The 18,124-nt window shown below is 40.6% G+C and overlaps 1 protein-coding gene across 1 annotated transcript in view; it reads right to left on the bottom strand.

The window, feature by feature from the left end:
- The window catches only part of TNFRSF19 (TNF receptor superfamily member 19), a 98,748-nt gene extending 81,464 nt beyond the window's left edge, over window positions 1-17,284 (bottom strand). Inside the window, exons 1-3 of the mRNA XM_030200311.1 lie at window positions 16,760-17,284; window positions 5,111-5,211; window positions 818-928 (exon numbers count right to left, since the gene is read on the bottom strand). Coding sequence (XP_030056171.1) covers window positions 818-928; window positions 5,111-5,179 — 180 coding nt within the window. The 5' untranslated portion in view covers window positions 5,180-5,211; window positions 16,760-17,284. The remainder of the gene's footprint in view (window positions 1-817; window positions 929-5,110; window positions 5,212-16,759) is intronic.
- Between the last annotated feature and the right edge of the window lie 840 nt (window positions 17,285-18,124).

Genomic DNA, 18,124 nt, shown 5'->3' with positions numbered 1-18,124 from the left:
TTACCGTGGTTTACCAAGGTATATCTGCTGTAACAGTAACTGTCATTCTCTAGTCCCAACATCACCAATACATTTACCAGAGGTTTCCCTGGTTTATGACGGGTGCCATGAGCTTCTACATCAGCCCCTTGATTTAGACCACAGGTCTAAACTGGGAATCAGTACTTGCAAATTCATCAGGGTACGGGCAAAAGCCAACATGGATACTTTTTAATTTAGATGTGGCTTCCCCTTGTAAAACAGTAAGTATTCATCTAATTTTGAGGCACACCAAACCTATACCTCTGCCATATTTCCTTTAAACCTCTGCATCTCAAGGCAGTGTACATGTTCAGATAGCATCTATCTAAAATCACTATCTGTCCATGTATGTGATCTAGATGTGTTAATGTTGTCATTTACACATCTAGATATTTATAAAATGACCTCCATAGTATACATGGAGATTTCCAGGAACACCTAGTTCCAACAATCTTGTCCTATCTTAACATATGCCCAATGCACACCATTCTTTTAAAAAGGGAGCATGTTGCTGTGATGGGAGGAGAAAATGTCAACAAACACTTCTAGAATTCAGCTAATAGCCTTCACTAGACTTTTTCCTATTATATGCAGATAACTAATAAAAGAAGAAAGAAGAGAATATGTGAAAATCAAAATAGGAAAAATTCTATTTTATAAATCACTGATCATTATGCTGCAGAATAAAAAATGAAACAAAACATAGGGCCCTATTTACTAAGGTGCGCTAGCATTTTTAGCCTCTAGTACAGCTTACTAAGCAGGACCCATAGGCTTTTAGTGCTGACGGCCATACCTTTGACAACTCTGTTCCTGGTCCACACTGTCTGCACTGGATACAGTTCCCAGTATGATCCATAAATTCATGTTCTCTACAATCCTCAGTCTCTGAATTGACACCACCTAACTAAAAAAAAAAAAAAAAAAAGAAAGAAAATTTAAATGCAGAAATTCACTAATTCATCCAGTACTCATTATTCACATCCACATTCAGTCACATGAATAAAAAACCCTTTGTGGGATTTTTCCCCCCTATGGCTACTATTATTTCCTGGGATGAGTATGGCTATATGTTGCTGTCACTAATAAATTACAATCTTAACAGCACTAAAATAACCGCATGGTGCAGTGGTTACAACTCTAAACTGCATTGGAATGACTACATTGAGTTTTAAAGACAGGGACAACCTGCATTGAGAAGTGCATAAAAAACAAATCTTATAGCAATGGGAAAGCTGCATTGCTTTCCCAAGAAAGCACTGGAGTATCCTGCACAGAGCCACCACTGATAAAACCCAAAAATATCAATGAGCACAGACGATTCAGTAATTTTGGTGGCTGTGTAGATTGTTACAAAATGTGGTAGTAAGGGGTACTGGATACTGGACTGGAACACTGGTCTTATAACAAGGCCACCTCATAATTCTTACATGGTTACTTGTAGCAGATCGTTTTTTATTGTTTTGGGGCACTTCTTGTCCACAGTTTAGGCATTTGCAGTTGCTGGCATCTGCCAGAAAATGAAAAATCAGGAGGAAGGAGTCAAGATCATGGCACACTAATCTGCTGGAGTTTGGCATTCTTTTGCTTCAAAAATCCTGTCTAAATTATAAAAAGGTCAATTTTCAAGCTTACCAAATTTGAAAGGGGAAATACACACAGATTTTCCCTTTAAAAACTGTTGCAGTAAAAGTATCTTCAGACTTTTGTGCCTGCCCCTTTTTCCAATTTAAGATTTACTGACGTTTCAAAAGATTAGAATGAAACAAAAATGCATAAGAAAGAGAATAATTCAGGAAAACAATTTTTACAAGGGGAAATAATTAGCAAAGAATTTCTCCAAAATTCCCAACTAGTGGCAGAGAAGAGCAAACCAATTTAATAGTGCCACATATCATGATTTCCCCAACTATCAGTCTGCTGGTAACAAAAAGGAGAGCTAAGGTATTTATTGCCAATCACCTCAACTTTAGCTGACTGATCATTCAGAAAAATCTTCATTGATTTGGCTCAAAGAATACAAACGCTTTCCCTGGATACTTAACATGTACAAGAACATTTTTTTAAAAAGTCATTCCTGAGGAAGCTGTCAGATTAACATAAGAAAATCTTTATGAATAGAATGATTAATAGGAAAAACATCTGGAAACATATTGTTTTCAGAGCCATGAAACAGTATATCCATATTCGTAAAAAAAATACACTTAAGAAATATACAAAGAGGAGGGAGGGGAGGGAAGGATGAGACAAATGTGAAGAAGGAATTATATAATGTTGGTAAGATAGGATACATGATGTTTTTCAGTAGTAAGATATTCCTTGTGTGACTGTATGAGCAGTGATGTCTCCATATTGGTGTAAAATTTACATAAAATCTTTAATAAAATATGTTAAAAAAAAAAAAAAGAAATATACAAACATAGAAGCCCTATTAGCTTTCTCCTGCAGAGATGTTTCCCCAACATGTCTATTACAATTCAGCATATTAGAGACTCAAAACGTCCATCCCTTCTCACCTATCCTAGGTCTCCTAAATCAAATCATATAAATCAACTAACGAAGGTGAAAACATTTTTTTCAGTGGACTACTTCGCTACTGCTTGTGAGTGTTGTGGTTTTAAAAAACTTCAATCGGGACAATCTTGATCTCTTTAGTTGGAACTAATCTGAATATTTTTAATTGGAAAGACATTTGGCAGGATTGCTGCACATTTCGTCAAGAACTTACATAAATATTGCCATACTGGGACAGACAGAAAGTCCATCTTGCCCAGCATCCTGTTTCCAACAGTTGTCAATCCAGGTCAAAAGTACCTGACAAGATCACAAAACAATACAATACATTTTATGCTGCTTATTCTAGAAATAAGAAGTGGATTTTCCCCAAGTCCATTTTAATAATGGTCTATGGACCTTTCCTTTAGGAAGCCATCCAAACCTTTTTTAAACCCCACTAAGCTAACTGCTTTTACTACATTCTCTGGCAACAAATTCCAGAGTTTAACTACACATTGAGTGAAGAAACATTTTCTCGAGTCGTTTTAAATTTACTACCTTCTAGCTTCATTGTGTGTCCCCTAGTTCTAGTATTCTTGGAAAGAGTAAACAAGCAATTCACGTCTACCTGTTCCACTCCACTCATTATTATAAAAACCTCTATCATATCTCCCCTCAGCCATCTTTTCTCCAAGCTGAAGAGCTCTAGCCACTTTAGCCTTTCCTCATAGGGAAGTCGTATCATCCCCTTTATCATTTTCGTCGCCCTTCTGTGTACGTTTTGTTGGAGCATGAAGTTTAAGTGGGAAGTGAGATCTGTTGTGAAGCGATCGGGGGCGGATTTTAGTAGGTAGCTGGGACAGGTGTCTAATTTGCAGTGAGTGTTGGAGGCTTTGTTAATCGCCTGGGCAATTGTTTCAGTGGTGAGTAGAGCGAATTTTGACCAGGTTCGATCCACTGGGTATTCTCCTGAGGTTGGGTCCAGGCCATTGATGAAGTTATCAATATCGGTGGTGTTCTGAGGAAGATTGTTTCGTAGTTTTACAATTTTTTCGTTGAAGTAATTGGCAAGTTCCTCTGCCGATGGGATGTCTGATTTGGTTGTGGTGACCAAAGTAGTGTCCAGTAGTTTATGTACAAGTTGGTATAGTTTCTTCGTGTCTGTGATTTGGTCCTGTTTTGGTTTTACAGTATGACATTTTGGTTTGTCTTATTGGGTATTTATATTTCCTTTGTATTTGCTTCTCAGCGTTGAGTATGTGATCGTCTTTTATTTTCATCCATGCTCGACTGACCCACGGACCCTGAGGAAGAAGGCGAAACTTGGGCCGAGTCGGGCCGTGGACGGGGTTTATATGGCTGTATTCCGTTTGTGAGACTGCCCAGAAGTTTTCTAGCAGCAAGCTAAGTACCCATGAAGTTTAATTTGATTGAAATAAGAAAATAGAAGTGGGTTACTTAATAGAGGTTTTTGAGCCAGTGATGATCGGGTGGTGCTCCCTAACGTTGTTTTACAACACAAGGAGCACACGCCAGGATTGAGGCTTTTCCTCTATAATCTAAATAGAATTCATATTTGACGCAATCAATATCTATTTAGGAGTCTAAAATTATATGTGTGTTGATATATGAAAGATTCGACTGCCTATTGCTCCGTTGGTGATTATTATTAGGAGTGGCCATTTAAGATCCCATGAGTGTGCGCTTATAGAGTTTGGGTCTTCTAGGTGAAGGTTGATGCGTCCTAAAACTAATATATTAGAGTTCGTTACACAAGTGTTTGAGATGAAGTCCATGAAGTTTGACTGGTTTTCGATCCATTTACCTGGTGGTCTGTAAAACAAGACACAGTTCAGGTGGTCAAGCAGGGATTTGTTGTGGATTCTAATTGAGGCAATTTCAAGTCGGGTTGTTATGGACTCGGCCGTGGTATTGGTGGTAAAGTGGAATCAGTAGATTAGTGCTATCCCTCCGCCTCTTTTTTCCTTTCTGGTCCAGTGAGTGATTTTGTACCCTGGGGAGCAAAGGTCAAGGATTATGGGGTCCTTTTGATCGTGGATCCAGGTTTTGCTTATGAATATCCAGGCTCAAAGTCAGCTCACAATTAACTATAAGTGACTTAAAAAAACGCTGACTGCCGAAGGCTTAATAGTGACCAAATTAGTTTTTAATCCCAACCAGAATATACCCCCAGGACCGTCCTTCCCAAATATGACTAAAAATAGGTGACTTGTGGAGCCCACCTATACTTTTAGCAGTTGGACTGAGGAAGAACAAATGATACGAAGGCTCACTTTTGCCTGAAAAGAATCAATCATAAACAATGCAATAAACCATGCAGTCAGCTGAAAGAGAAAATGAATCCCTTGCTCTAAGCAATGAAATGCTATTTAGTAGTGGGGATTGCTGAACATGCACAGAAGGACCTTGGAGTTTTTCCTGGAAAGTTCAGAATATATAACCTCAATGATGTCTCTTGTCAGTGTGAGTCAGTTATTTATTTTGTCTTCAAAGAAATATGTATTATTCCTTCTTTAAATGCTTTTCATTACACTTGAATTATTGAAAACTGAGCTATCTTTACTCTGCTTACCAAATATGAGAATAGAAGCATTAACATCTTCACTAGTTGAACTTTCTTTCTGAATCCTTCCCAGCCCATTTCTTCCGGTTAAATGTTCTTATCGTGATGAGCTAAATAAAGAGCAAACACAGAAATAAATAATTTAAATCTTAGATGCAAAACAAGAACTTAAGATTAGCATTTGTTATCCATCGTAAATATATAAATGTCATTTCTCTTCCTTTCACAGGAGTGCATCAGAAAGAGAACCCATTGCAAATAATCATTTTAAGGTAATTTTTCATTTCAGAATGAAAATAATTCATTAGGCTTACGTATTTAATTAAGAGATGAAGATCTGATTAGACATTTAGCATTCTTTGTTAACAATTTGGAAGACATCATATTAGATGATCTCAAACTTCAAGAACAGCACAATATGACGTGGCCATATTTAACAAGGATTTTTTCATAATCTGTGCTGGTGCATGGATTAGGCCCAGTACTGAGTAATGGGTCAAATTCAACCTGCCATGGTCAACAACTTAAAATTTTCTGACTGCTGCCAGTTGGAAATGGGCCCCCAAAATTTTCATTCTGGTGCTGCACCAGCTCAAAGGTATGCATAGAATTTTAAAAAGTGCTTGTTTCTGCTAAGGCTCTCATTAAAAGGAGTAAATCTCCTTAAACCCCATTTTTTTAAATTTCTCCCTTAACCCCCCAATTCTATAAAAGTGGCCAAAAATTGTACATGCAAATTTAGATACATTCCCAATTTGCATGCGCAATTTAATACAATGAGCCAATGAGTGCTAATAATTGGCTTTTTAACAATTATTGGCAGTAATTAGATTTAATTGGGACTAACGTATGTAATGTTAGGCGTGGGATCCATGCCTAAAATTTACGAGTGGTCCAAAAAAGGAGCCACAGGAATGGAAGGGTCATGAGCACGTTGGGGGTGTGGTTTTGACTTACGTGCATAATTACAGAATGTGCGCTCTACACATAAATTTAAGCAAAGGTATTTGCACATTTTCGTTGGCGCAAATGGCGGTGCCTAAATTTATGCATGACCTCTCCACTTAAGCATTTATTCTATAAATCCCATCGAACTTTAGATACAGCATATCAGTGGCGTATCTACAGATGGGCTTGGGTGGTCACAGGCCCACCCATTCTTGCCTCAGGCCCATCCAGTCTAGTGGCGGTGCCTCACTCCCCTCTCTCCTTCCCCCTGCCCACAGGCCAGCATCTGCCCGTCTGTCTCTGAACCTCCTCCCCTCCACTCCCCGGTCTTCCTCAGAGCCACTGCTGGTAGCAATTCCTATAGGCAATATGCGGCAGCCTTGCAGGCTTTCCTCTATTGTAACCCACCGTTGATGATGTCTTCCTATTTCTTCACTGGCAGGGATGCGGTAGAGGGAAGCCTGCAGGACCAGTGCAGGTTGCCTATAGGAATTGCCACCAGTGATGGCCCTGAGGTAGGCCAGGGGGCAGGGGGTCCAGACAGAGATGGGAAGATGCAGGTGAAGTGGGGGAGTAGATGCTGGTCTGGGGCAGAGGAGAGGAAGAAAGATGAAGACGTGAGTAGGGGCAGAGGAGATGGAAGGAAAGAGAGGGGAAAGAGAAGGATGGAGGGATGGAGGGAAAGGTTAAAAAAGAATGTATGCTTTTACGAGAGTGGAAGTGGGAAGGGCCCACCCAGGTTAACTTTGGGCCCACCCAATATAGCAGGTCTGGCTACGCCCCTGCAGCATATAGAATACCGCTTAAGCAGGGGTTTTTTTTTTTAATTTTGAGAAGTCTTTTATTGACATTCCAAAACACAATGAACACCATAACAACAAAATTATACAGAAATTCACAAGTCCTGGTCTTGGAATAGCTAAGAGAAACATCATACAAAACACTTCTAACCATTTTTTGATGGTTATAGAAAAAAAGAATACTAACATACTAACATTCCCCCCCCCCTCACCACATGAAGCCAAAATCTAGTCCAGGATAGGAGCACCAGACCAGTCCCCCGCACAATACCACCCCTCAACTCTCCCCACCACAGACCCCTTCAACACCTACCCAAAAGAACAGTGTTGCAGAAAAGGCCCTCAAATAGATTCCCACTTAGTAAGAGTATGCTTTTGCACAGCCACCAAATGATCCATGTCACAAATGTAACAGCGCTTAGTCACACATTGCACTAATGAGGTCACCTTGGGTTAATTCCAATGGGTGTCCAGGGCCACTCGAGCTGTGCTCATAGTATGACATACCAGCAGAGCTTGTGATCTAGTAAGACCAGGTGGCTTCCAGGGGAAGAGCAACACACAGTGGGATCCCACAGAATCAGGAGTGCCAACCAGCCCTGTAACTGGTATTGAATAGCTCTCCAATAGGCCTTAGCCTTGACACAAGTCCACCAGAGGTGTTCCATGGTGCCATGTTCCCCACAGCCCCACAAATGCAAAGAAGACACACCAGGAAACATATGATGCAGTCGATCAGGAGTACGGCACTATCTATACATCACTTTAACTGCATTTTCCTTGAAAGGAGCAGAGAAAGAGACCTTCGATAAAGCCTTTTCCATGATTTTCCAGCCACCATCCTCAATATTCAACCCCAATTCAAGACTCCAATTAAAATCGATACAATAGGTAAGGACGGAACTGTTCCACTGATATTTATTCAGACAGGAAATCGAGCCCTTTGTACCTCTAGAGTCCTCACAAAGGTCCTCCAAAAAGGAGTCTTCTCACAATACCTGAGATTTAAACTGCGGGGCCAGCAAGCACATTGATCAGTAACAGGAAGATGATAATCCCACACCAAGGTGAGGAAAGAGATCAAAGACTTCCTCAAAAGGCTGACCCCCAAGTAGCCAAGCCCAACAAGGTTCAGCGAGGAAACACATTAGGGAAGAGACCCCAAGGAAAGCGGGGATTAAAAACTATAAGTGTAAGGTGTGGAAAAACCTGATTAGGCTTAGAAAAAAAGGACATCCCATTAGTAAAAAGTGGTGAGAATTGAAGGACAAAGGTCTGCAGGTAGAGTGCAAAACTTACGGGGAAACCACAACAGGTGACACAGGGGACGAGACCCCACAAAAAACTGCTCCAAATGAACCTAAAGCTTATGAGGCTGAGCCTGGAACCATTCAAAGGCTGTCCTCGCTTGGGCAACCTTATAATACCAAAAGACATAAGGTACTGAAAAGAACCCCCCCCCCCCCCCCCTGCCATTAATCCCGATTTAAAAAAAAAGTGGGGAAGACGAGGTCTTTTATTATGCCAAATAAACCAGATCAACCGATCCTGAAGACCCAATAGAAACCTCCGAGACAAGTGTAGGGGTAAAACCTGAAAGAGATACATCAAACGAGGCATACCAGACAAACCAAGATAAATCCAACAAATCCCAACACTCGAGATCCCGATAAATTTCCTGGACCAAAACAGGATAATTAACAGAAAACAAGTATTCAAAGTGACTCCCAAATTCTTAATCCCCTTGGAGACCCAACAAAAGGAAAAAGATCACTGTAAGGCATCGAGAGTCACCTACAGTACCCTTACTTCCATAGCCTCGGTTTTGTGCAAGTTAACTTTGAAACTCAATACCGCTAAGTATTCTGAGATTACCTTCACAAATTAGGAAAAGAAATCAAAGGCCTGGTCAAAGAAAACCGAACATCGTCCACAAAAAGTGATCATTTATATTCTCGGCCCCCAATATGATCCCCAACAATATCAGTGCTAGAACAGACCACACTAGCAACTGGTTCCATGACCATGGCAAAAAGCATGGGAGAAAGGGGGCACCTTCGACAAGTACCCTGGGTAAGGGAAAATAATATTATACTCAATCCCTCATCTTCTTCCCTCTATCCTTTACCATTTCCCTCCCATTCTCCTTCCCTTTCACCTATCATATCCTTGTCTACCTTCCCTATTCTAGTTCATTACGTTCTTTTCACATGTCCTTTGTAATGCCTTTCATAATGTAAGTAGTTATGATCATCACAATTTATAATACTGTTCCTACATTTCCTTGCTTTTACTGTATTCTTTACCATGTAAGATGCTTTCTTTTACTATGTAAGCCGCACTGGACCTGCTGTATGTGGGAAAGAGCGGGGTACAAATGTAATAAATAATAATAATAAAGCCAAATTACCTCCACTGACATGAACATAAGCCCCTGGAAAAGAATACCAGCCCCAGAAAAATTAACTCAACCCAAAGCGTTCCATAATGTTATCCATAAAAGGCCAATGGACTCTGTCAAAGGCCTTCTCAGCATCAAGGTTGACAAGGCACAAAGGTATATTCTCCCGCTGAGCATAGTAATAAAGAAAATGTTCCAAGCAATGTGGAAGCTCAAATGACTAAGACCCTTCTTCTCAAGAGAAACCTTTCGTTACTTAATACAATCAATGGTCCTAAGTCATGCAGATTACTACAACGGAAACTACGTGGGATACATGGAACAACTAACAAAAAAAATCCAGACCGCCCAAAATACAGCAGCCAGATTGATATTCGGCAAAACACGCTTTGACAGTGCTAAACCTCTCCGAGAAAAACTGCATTGGCTCCCAATCAAAGAACGGATCATCTTCAAAATTTGCACTCTGGTCCACAAAATCATATATGGTGTAGTTCCAGGATACATGATAGACCTCATAGATCTACCAACAAGAAACAGAGTCAGTTCTGCTAGATCATACCTAAACCTACACTACCCAAATTGCAAATGCAAAACAACTTACACATCCGGCTTCTCCTACATAAGTGCACAACTATGGAATGGCCTCCCAAAGCCTGTGAAAACAATCCATGACCACCTTAACTTCCGGAAATCACTAAAGACCATTTTATTTCAAAAGGCTTACCCAATGACCCAACTTAAGTGCCTGAATCCAGCAACACAACGAAACCAAATCCCGTAATGAACACTATATAACTCTTCTTTTCAATGACTCTCCTAATGTATTTGTAACACATGAACCTCTTTGATAATAACATCACGTTGTATATGTTTTCCATCGAAGGCAACTAACGCCTCATGGTACTATGTAAGCCACATTGAGCCTGCAAATAGGTGGGAAAATGTGGGGTACAAATGTAATAAATAAATAAATAAAAATAAATAAATAGTAAAGCAAAGCTAGTAAAGCAAATTGATCAACCTCTGTACATTGTCAATCGCCTGTCTAAACGCACTTGATCAGGGTGAATGAGAAAGGAAAGGACCCCTGACAAACAGTTCACCAGCACTCTGACCAAGATCTTCACATCAGAATTAAGCAAGGATATAGAGCAATAAGACGCATACTCTGCCTTGTCCTTTCCAAGATTAGGTAAAACCGCTATACAAGCTTCCATCATGGAAAGAAGCAAGGCATCCCCACAATGCACTCCATTAAGAACTTCCATCAACAAGGAAGCCATATCACCTGTAAAGAGCTTCAAAATTCACTGGAGAGACCTCCCAGGGCTGGAGCCTTATCAGTGGGCAAATTCTTAAGAACTGTGTGAACCTCCTTTGGAGTGTCAGGGCCCTCTAAACAAGCACGTTGGGTCTCAGTTAACGTAGGGAGGGCCTGAGCAACAAAAGGCATGTGCCTACATAATGCACCACCCCAAAGGCTTTGAGAAGGAGAATGTAGCTGCCCTACAGAGACAAGGAGAAGAGGAGAAATACTAAAATACCTACTGTACCTGAATTTACAGCTTTGATAGCTTTTGGGCTTGCAGGCGGTATCTATAATAATAATAAAAAACATGGCTTTAGGCTGTTCGTGACTGGGGGCCCGTGACTCCACCATGGTTGTCAGCTGAGAACAAAACAGAAACTGGGGAGTCACTCTCCTAGGCAGTCTCTTACAAGTCCCCACTCTCCCACCCCAATCGCTACTCTCCCCTTCCACTCAATCCACCCCATTCCTGAGCTCCTACTATCCTAGTAATGCTATAATAATGGGTGATTTCAATTACCCTGATATTGACTTGATAAATGTTACATCAGGGAGTGCCAGGGAGTTAAAATTTCTAGATGTAATAAACGACTGCTTCTTGGAGCAGCTGGTCCAGGAACAGATGAGAGGGGGAGCCATTTTGGATCTGGTCATTGGTGGCGTGCAGGGCACAGTGCGAGAGGTGGCAGTGTTGGCTCCCCTAGGAATCAGTGATCATAACATGATCAAGTTTGAGCTACTATCTAGGATGAACCCGCAAAGGAAATCTACTGTACCTGCATTTAATTTTTGAAAGGTGAATATAATAAAATGAGGAAAATGGTTAAAAAAACTAAAAGGATCGGTTGCAAAGGTTAGGATACTAAATAAGGCATGGATGTTATTCAAAAATACCATCTTGGAAGTCCTGTCCAAGGGGTGGTAGCTGTTCTAAACTGAGACCCAGATCCTCCATAAAGTGGACTCAGTTGAAGATTGTTTGATGAACTGTTTGATGAAAGAATTATCTGCTTGAATGAATAAGGAATATTAAGAGAAGTATAATTTGCCTAAGAAGTGGCTAATTTGCATATTTTTGTGACGCCTGCTAGTACAATGTTGTGTCCCCCAGAAAAGGTGCCCTGAGGGTGTTGCATAAGTATACTGAGACTGCAACCTCTTTTTATGTGAAATGTCAAAAGTAGCAAGTCAGGATGGCTGATAACTGAGGAACAGTCACCCTGCGTGGAAGGAGGACCCCTTTATCCAAGTAAGGTATGAGTAGCTACGGTTACAAGCAGTTTCTGGGATCTTTTATGGAAGTAAAACTTTTGTAATGCTTCTGTGAACATCCTAAGTGAGTTTGGAGGCTTAATTGAAGGGCAGAAGTCCAAGGTTAACTGAGGCCTCTGCAGAAATTGCTTCAGGAGCTCTCTCACTGATCTGAACTAGAGAGAGAAAGTATTGCAAGTGCATCTTTATGTGGTGAACTGGAGAACTTGCATTATGACTGCGACTGTCTGAGGTGACCAAATCCCAAACGTAATCTCCAGTGGGAGAGGAGATTAGATGGAGTGGACCCTTGGCTATAAGGGGCTCATGACAAGATACACTGTATAATATCTGACCAATTTCCACAATATTTTCTTCTTATATATTTATGCCTTTTTGAAGGAATTCACTTAAGGCGGTATACAGTAAGAATAAATCAAACATGAGGAACAATATCACAGCAGAAAAATATTCAAATAATACAAAGTATGGCATAGTATACTACTTACAATGTCAACAATACATAATAGAACATTTTAATTGACAGTGTAGGGTATAAGCAAAGATGGAAGAAGAATTAGAAAATAAGGTTACTAATTTAAAGAAAGTTGCACATGAGGTCAGAGAGACGGTTAAATATTATCTCAGCTAGAGTAGGAGTGGATAAACATGTCCTGCTGCAGTATGTGCAGCCTGTGTCACTCATTGGGTACATAAGTGAGACTAACAAGTTAGTTACTTCTTTCATTAAGGGCCTGGTTGAAGAGCCAAGCTTTCACTTGCTTCCAGAAGTAGAGATAGTCTTGTGTTAAGCGGAGCCTTTCAGGGAGTGCATTCCAGAGTGTGCTCCTGCTGTAGTGTGGACCTTACCTGAAGTATAGATTTGAAGCAGACTTGAGAAAGATTTTAATAATGTACCTAAAATGTATTTGTGCTGCCCCAATGTAAAATCCAAACACGTTAATCATTACTGAGCTAAGGATCCTATCAGCAACAGATTCTAAAACTGATAGAAATCCCACAATTCCAAAATTAGGAGTTCCACATTTATAATCACCCAATCAAAATCAGAATATTTGTAACTTGAAATAAAATAAAAACAGGACTTTCTGAAAGCCTATACAAGTTGTCTGTTACAAAATGTATGCATTACATATGATGCCAAACTAATGAAAATTTCCTATTGACTGGTTTCAGCCCTGAAGATTATATCTCATTCAAATTATTCATACCTATCAGAGCTTCCATTGAAAAACTGTGAACATCTGGATCCTTAACTTCACAGCATTCAGGCAAGATTAATGGCTGAAAAATGCATTCAGATCTTTTCTTCAGGCCTGCACAGGGCTGCCTGTGGCTTTGCATCATACAAGCATTGATCTTATAATCTCAATAGGTTTCTGCTTGAAATACCCCTTACAATACATCACAGAAGTGATCATGTGCCTCAAAGACTGTGATATCAATGATTTAACTTTTAAGTAGTGCATAAACTATCTCCTCTGTTGAAGAAAACTTTTTTAAAAAATAACCCTTAAGTACTAACGATATCACTAATTCTGATATTAAGTCTAAACAGAAGATAAGCACGTACTAATTAACTTGATGTACCCTGAAAAAAAATCTAGCAAGAGAACTATATATATATATCTATGTAATCTCTGTTAACATATATAAAAAAGATAAAAGAACAGGAAGTCCTTGGTATTCATCTCTTTTCTAATTAATGTACAATAACTGAAGGAGGCCCAATGGGCCTGTGACATACTGTAAATAAGACCTAGATGTGATTCCCAGACCTGATTTTTGTTCCTTTAATAAGAACTGGGGACATTGTGGAGGCAGAATTCAGAACAGATGTTCTGGCCATCACCTAACAAACATTTACCGACAGGTTCAAAAGTATATATATGCTGGGTGTGGTGGTGGGTTTGTTTGTTTTTTGTTGGGGGGGGAGGAGAGAACCCAGAAGATGTACTCTGCTATAGCCACATATCTATATAACACATTTTAAATCCAAAGCCCTCCCCCTTTTTGTTAAAAAAGAAGTACAGAACGATCAAAAGTAAAGTTAAGAGATAAAGTGCACACATACGTAGATATAAATGCTTTATCTTAAAAAAAAAAAAGGTCTATTTCTGTAGTATAGATTTCTGAAACTATTTGCTATCACCTAATAATCATACAAAGAAAGCAAAAAACGAAACACTGTATCTGAGCTTAAAATGTTATAATTCAGTTTTAATCATATTACCTTTCAAAACACATTTTCCAAATACATTTCTTACCTGATATTGAGTAAGTCTGATCCTTAGAAAGGCATATCTGAAGACGAGACTTAAGCAGCCTGAAATATCCTTGCTTATCTTTTGAAATGGCCGAGTAAAAGATAATACAAGGTATAAAGAAACAAGCTGAGTAAAAAGAGGAAACAAACTTCTGTTTAAGAAAACAAACTACGGCCTCCTCTTACTAAGCAGCAGTAAAAAGTGGCCTGCAGTAGTGTGGGTGCATGTTCGTGGCACACGCACTGGGCCATTTTTTACCGCAGCTGGGAAAAATGGAATTTTTCAATGGGCCGGGAAATGGGCATCCGAGTAGCATGCCCCTATTTACAGCCTGAGCCCTTACCGCCAGCCATTGACCCGGCAGTAAAGGCTCATGCGCTACTTACACAGTAATCATGCAGCGCCCGCCAATGTGGCCGTGCTGCCAATTACCACTGGGAACGCCCCCCCCCCATGGTAGAAAATTATTTTCTACCGCAGGAACCAGAGCGCGCCAACTTCAGAATTACTGCCAATTACCGCGCGTTAGCCCTACCACTGCTTTGTAAAAGGGCCTCTACATTAATAAGTAATACAGAGTAACTTAGTCAACAGCTGTGACCAAAGCACTGTTCAAATGTGCTAACAGCCATGACTGGCATTAGGGAGATGGAAATACAATCTGCTGGTGGGCTTTGGGGCCCCCCCTGCAAGATTTCTACCCTTGGCCCCAGCCTGTGTAACACTGTTTCCTGCCAACAGCTTAAAAACTATTGCCAAAAAAAATGTAGATGTTGCATGCACTTAATAAGCTGCCACTAGGAAAATGTGTTCCCTTTTGGTATAAACTGGCATAACACGGATGCCAGCTGCATTTCTAATTCTGCCAACTGGAGCCAATCCATTAATCTCTGTACATTACATACTCTTTGTATATTTGTAGCAAATAAAGACTATTGTTTTGTTCTGGGGTTTTTTTTTTTTTTGGTCACGATATGGAAGCCCTTTGTCTAATATTTGTTCATTGGCTTGAGCTATTTTTATTAGAGGCATAAGTGTTCGGAACATTAAGACATTTTCTTAACTTTAACCTGTTTTACACGTGAGGACCAGGTAGACAAAAAATCTTTATTAAAAAGATAGTGGATAGTTGCTGATTAAGACGTGGTTTTCTTTCTATTGGCTGTATGTAATTGGCGTTCTCGACCCCCCAAGACAGGCACATGTTGCAGAAACGTGGCTGCGTTGGATCATCAAAACCTCCATATGGCCAAGATAGATCACACATTTGGCTTCCAAATATCTTGTGGAACTTCTGTGGTCCTGGTGTCCCTCCCTGTGTTGTCACCACTCTTAAGTGCAAGATTATGACATAATAACGTATTAAATATAGCCTCAAGCAAAGAAATACAAAAGCAGTTTATAGATTGTATTAGAGACAAGAGAAACCATAGATCTCCCCTTTGCTACATCTGGCTTCCCTTCAAGTTCTGGGAGAAGTAGTATATATCACTATTTGTTCAATTTTAAATAGAAACATTTGAGCGCTATGTCAGAAGATAGATATCATTAAAAAGGTTTCCAAGTTCAAGCATAAACTATGCAGTGCGTATGTTCTTATGCATTTATATTACATTGACACAGACTGTTTTTTTGTATTTCACAAGATGAGGTATAAATTATACAACAAATACCAATTTTACTTCCACATGTTAATTTGTCACACAACCAATGCGTCATAATAAAATGTTCCTATTTCAGTTGCTGTCAGCATTCTCTGTAATTTTTTGCTTTCAATACAATTATACTTTTTGAATTGTTTGGGGGAGGGGTGATCTATGGGGGCCTACATGAAGATGAAATTATTGATTACTAAGAAAATCAGCCTCAAAGTTGGCATTATTTATAAATCCTGCACAGTCCAACTGCTACTTCTGGGCTTCAAAAACAGTAAGTATATTATTAATCATTAAAACAGCGCTAGTCACAAAACAAGAATATAATCCTTTAATTTACACATTGCACAAGAGCTTATAAAATAAATGCAATGTTAATGCAGTGAAAATTTCAAATCACCTGAAGAGCAGTATGACCTATTTAGCAAATGTATATCAAAACTATAAAAGTCCCACAGTATGAAAGCTGCCCTGTTACAAATACCCTCAAATGAATTATAATGAAGTAAAGCAGAGGGAGGGGAAGAACTAGTGTTTATCAGAAATGTAATAGAACTGATTGTGGGGGAAAAAAAAACCCAGAGGTTGGTGGGCCAGCAGCACCCTACTACCTATGCAAGTGGTGCCCTCCACAGGGCACAAAAATGGCCAGTAGTCCACCATATCCTCTCATTGGCAGTGGTGGCGGCCGTGGACAAGTTGCTCAGGACTCTCAATATGGTCCTCTGCGAGGCACTTGGTAAAGTACCCATAAGATTGAATCAAATTAATGGTGGAGCAATTGCACAACCTGCTCCACCGCCAACTGAGTTTATATATTGCCCATTATAATACTAATAGAATAGCCAGAGGCAATTCATCTGAACATGCAGCGGAGTTTTAGCGTATTTGCCACCAGTACTTCCAAGACATCAGTTTACGTATGTATACGAACAAATACATTAAACAGCTTTCTATTGTACCCTGCCAATCACCCCGCCCGATATAGACAAGGATAACTTACTACAATGCTTGTGGAAAGCTGGACAGGATCAGGACCACCACAGATACCCTCATTAGGGAAAACCGTACACTTCGGCTGTTCTGCAGGAATCAACGTGGATTAGGGGAGTGCAAGAATTACGTAAGAAAACATCATCCAGTATCTGTTGCTGCCGGCAAAACAAGAGACTTCACTTTCCAGCAGCAGCACTTGCTGGTATCGTGTCTTGTCCTAGTGGCAAGGCGCACCCCCTTCCTCCCTGCTCGCTCACACCGCTGCGGACGAGAGGTTTCTAGAGGCTCCGCTGCGGTTATACCTGCCGACAGGTTCCTCCCTGCGCCCCCGACCGTCGACAATGAAGTCAGGCCAACCGGCACCGACGAAATACTGTGATGTATGATGTGGTGACTTCGCCGCTCGCTTCTTCCCCAGCGGTAACCGACTCGGCTTCCCAGAGCCAGAACCTCTGGCTCTAACAACAGCAGCAGCACCCCCTCGCCTGTAACCAGGGAAACAGCGCGGCAACCCTACCTCCTGCAGCCAGCCTCAACCAAAGAGTAGCGGCAGCTGGGATCACGTGGGCGAAAAGAGCCAATTCGCGGTTTCAACTGTTTCCATTCCGGCGTGACACGAGTTCGTTCAGCAGAAGTCGGCGGCGCGCGGTAAAAGCAGAGGGGAGATGAGAGGGTTTGAAATGGTGTTGCTAGAAAGTGAGCCAGTCATGGCGCGAGCGCTGCTTATGTTTTTTACATGAGAGAACGCAATGTTTGGTGGCACAGACCCTAATGAGAGAAGATAAGCCGCCAGCAGCGCCAAGCATAAAGTCCAGCCCCTACTCATTTTGCTGTAGCAGCTGGATCCTGTCTGTTCCCCCTCACCCAACAGCCCGACACATTTTTTTTTTTTTACTGCTCAGGAGCGTGTAGGGGTACTCGAGTGTTTGACAAAGTTGGGGAAGTGGTTAGCTGGATGCTTAAAGAGGCGGCATAAGTATAGTGTGAAAGACTCGTTTTGTGTATATAAAGATTTGACTGGATGTCAAACCCTATAACACAGTCCTAACCTGGAGGCACCCCAGCCAGTCAGGTTTTCAAGATACATACAATGAATATTCATGAGAGATTTGCATGCAGGGGAGGCAGTGCATTGTGGATATCCTGAAAACCTGACTGTCTGGGATGCCTCCACCACAAGGTTTGGGAACCACTGCTATAACATAAAAACATAAGAGATGTCAAGTTACCCAGTTCCAGCCTGGAGATTTTTGTGACAGTACTAAATTTATGACCACCACCATCTTGGTGCATTATGGGATTTGCACTATTGATGTCAATGGGCAGGATCAGGTATTACAAAACTCACATTGCACTGAGATTTCAGTTCAAA

This window comes from Microcaecilia unicolor, chromosome 4 (assembly GCF_901765095.1).
Source record: "Microcaecilia unicolor chromosome 4, aMicUni1.1, whole genome shotgun sequence".
Taxonomy (NCBI): domain Eukaryota; kingdom Metazoa; phylum Chordata; class Amphibia; order Gymnophiona; family Siphonopidae; genus Microcaecilia; species Microcaecilia unicolor.
Note: the sequence above shows the minus strand (reverse complement) of the source record. Positions and strands in the feature narration are given on the sequence as shown.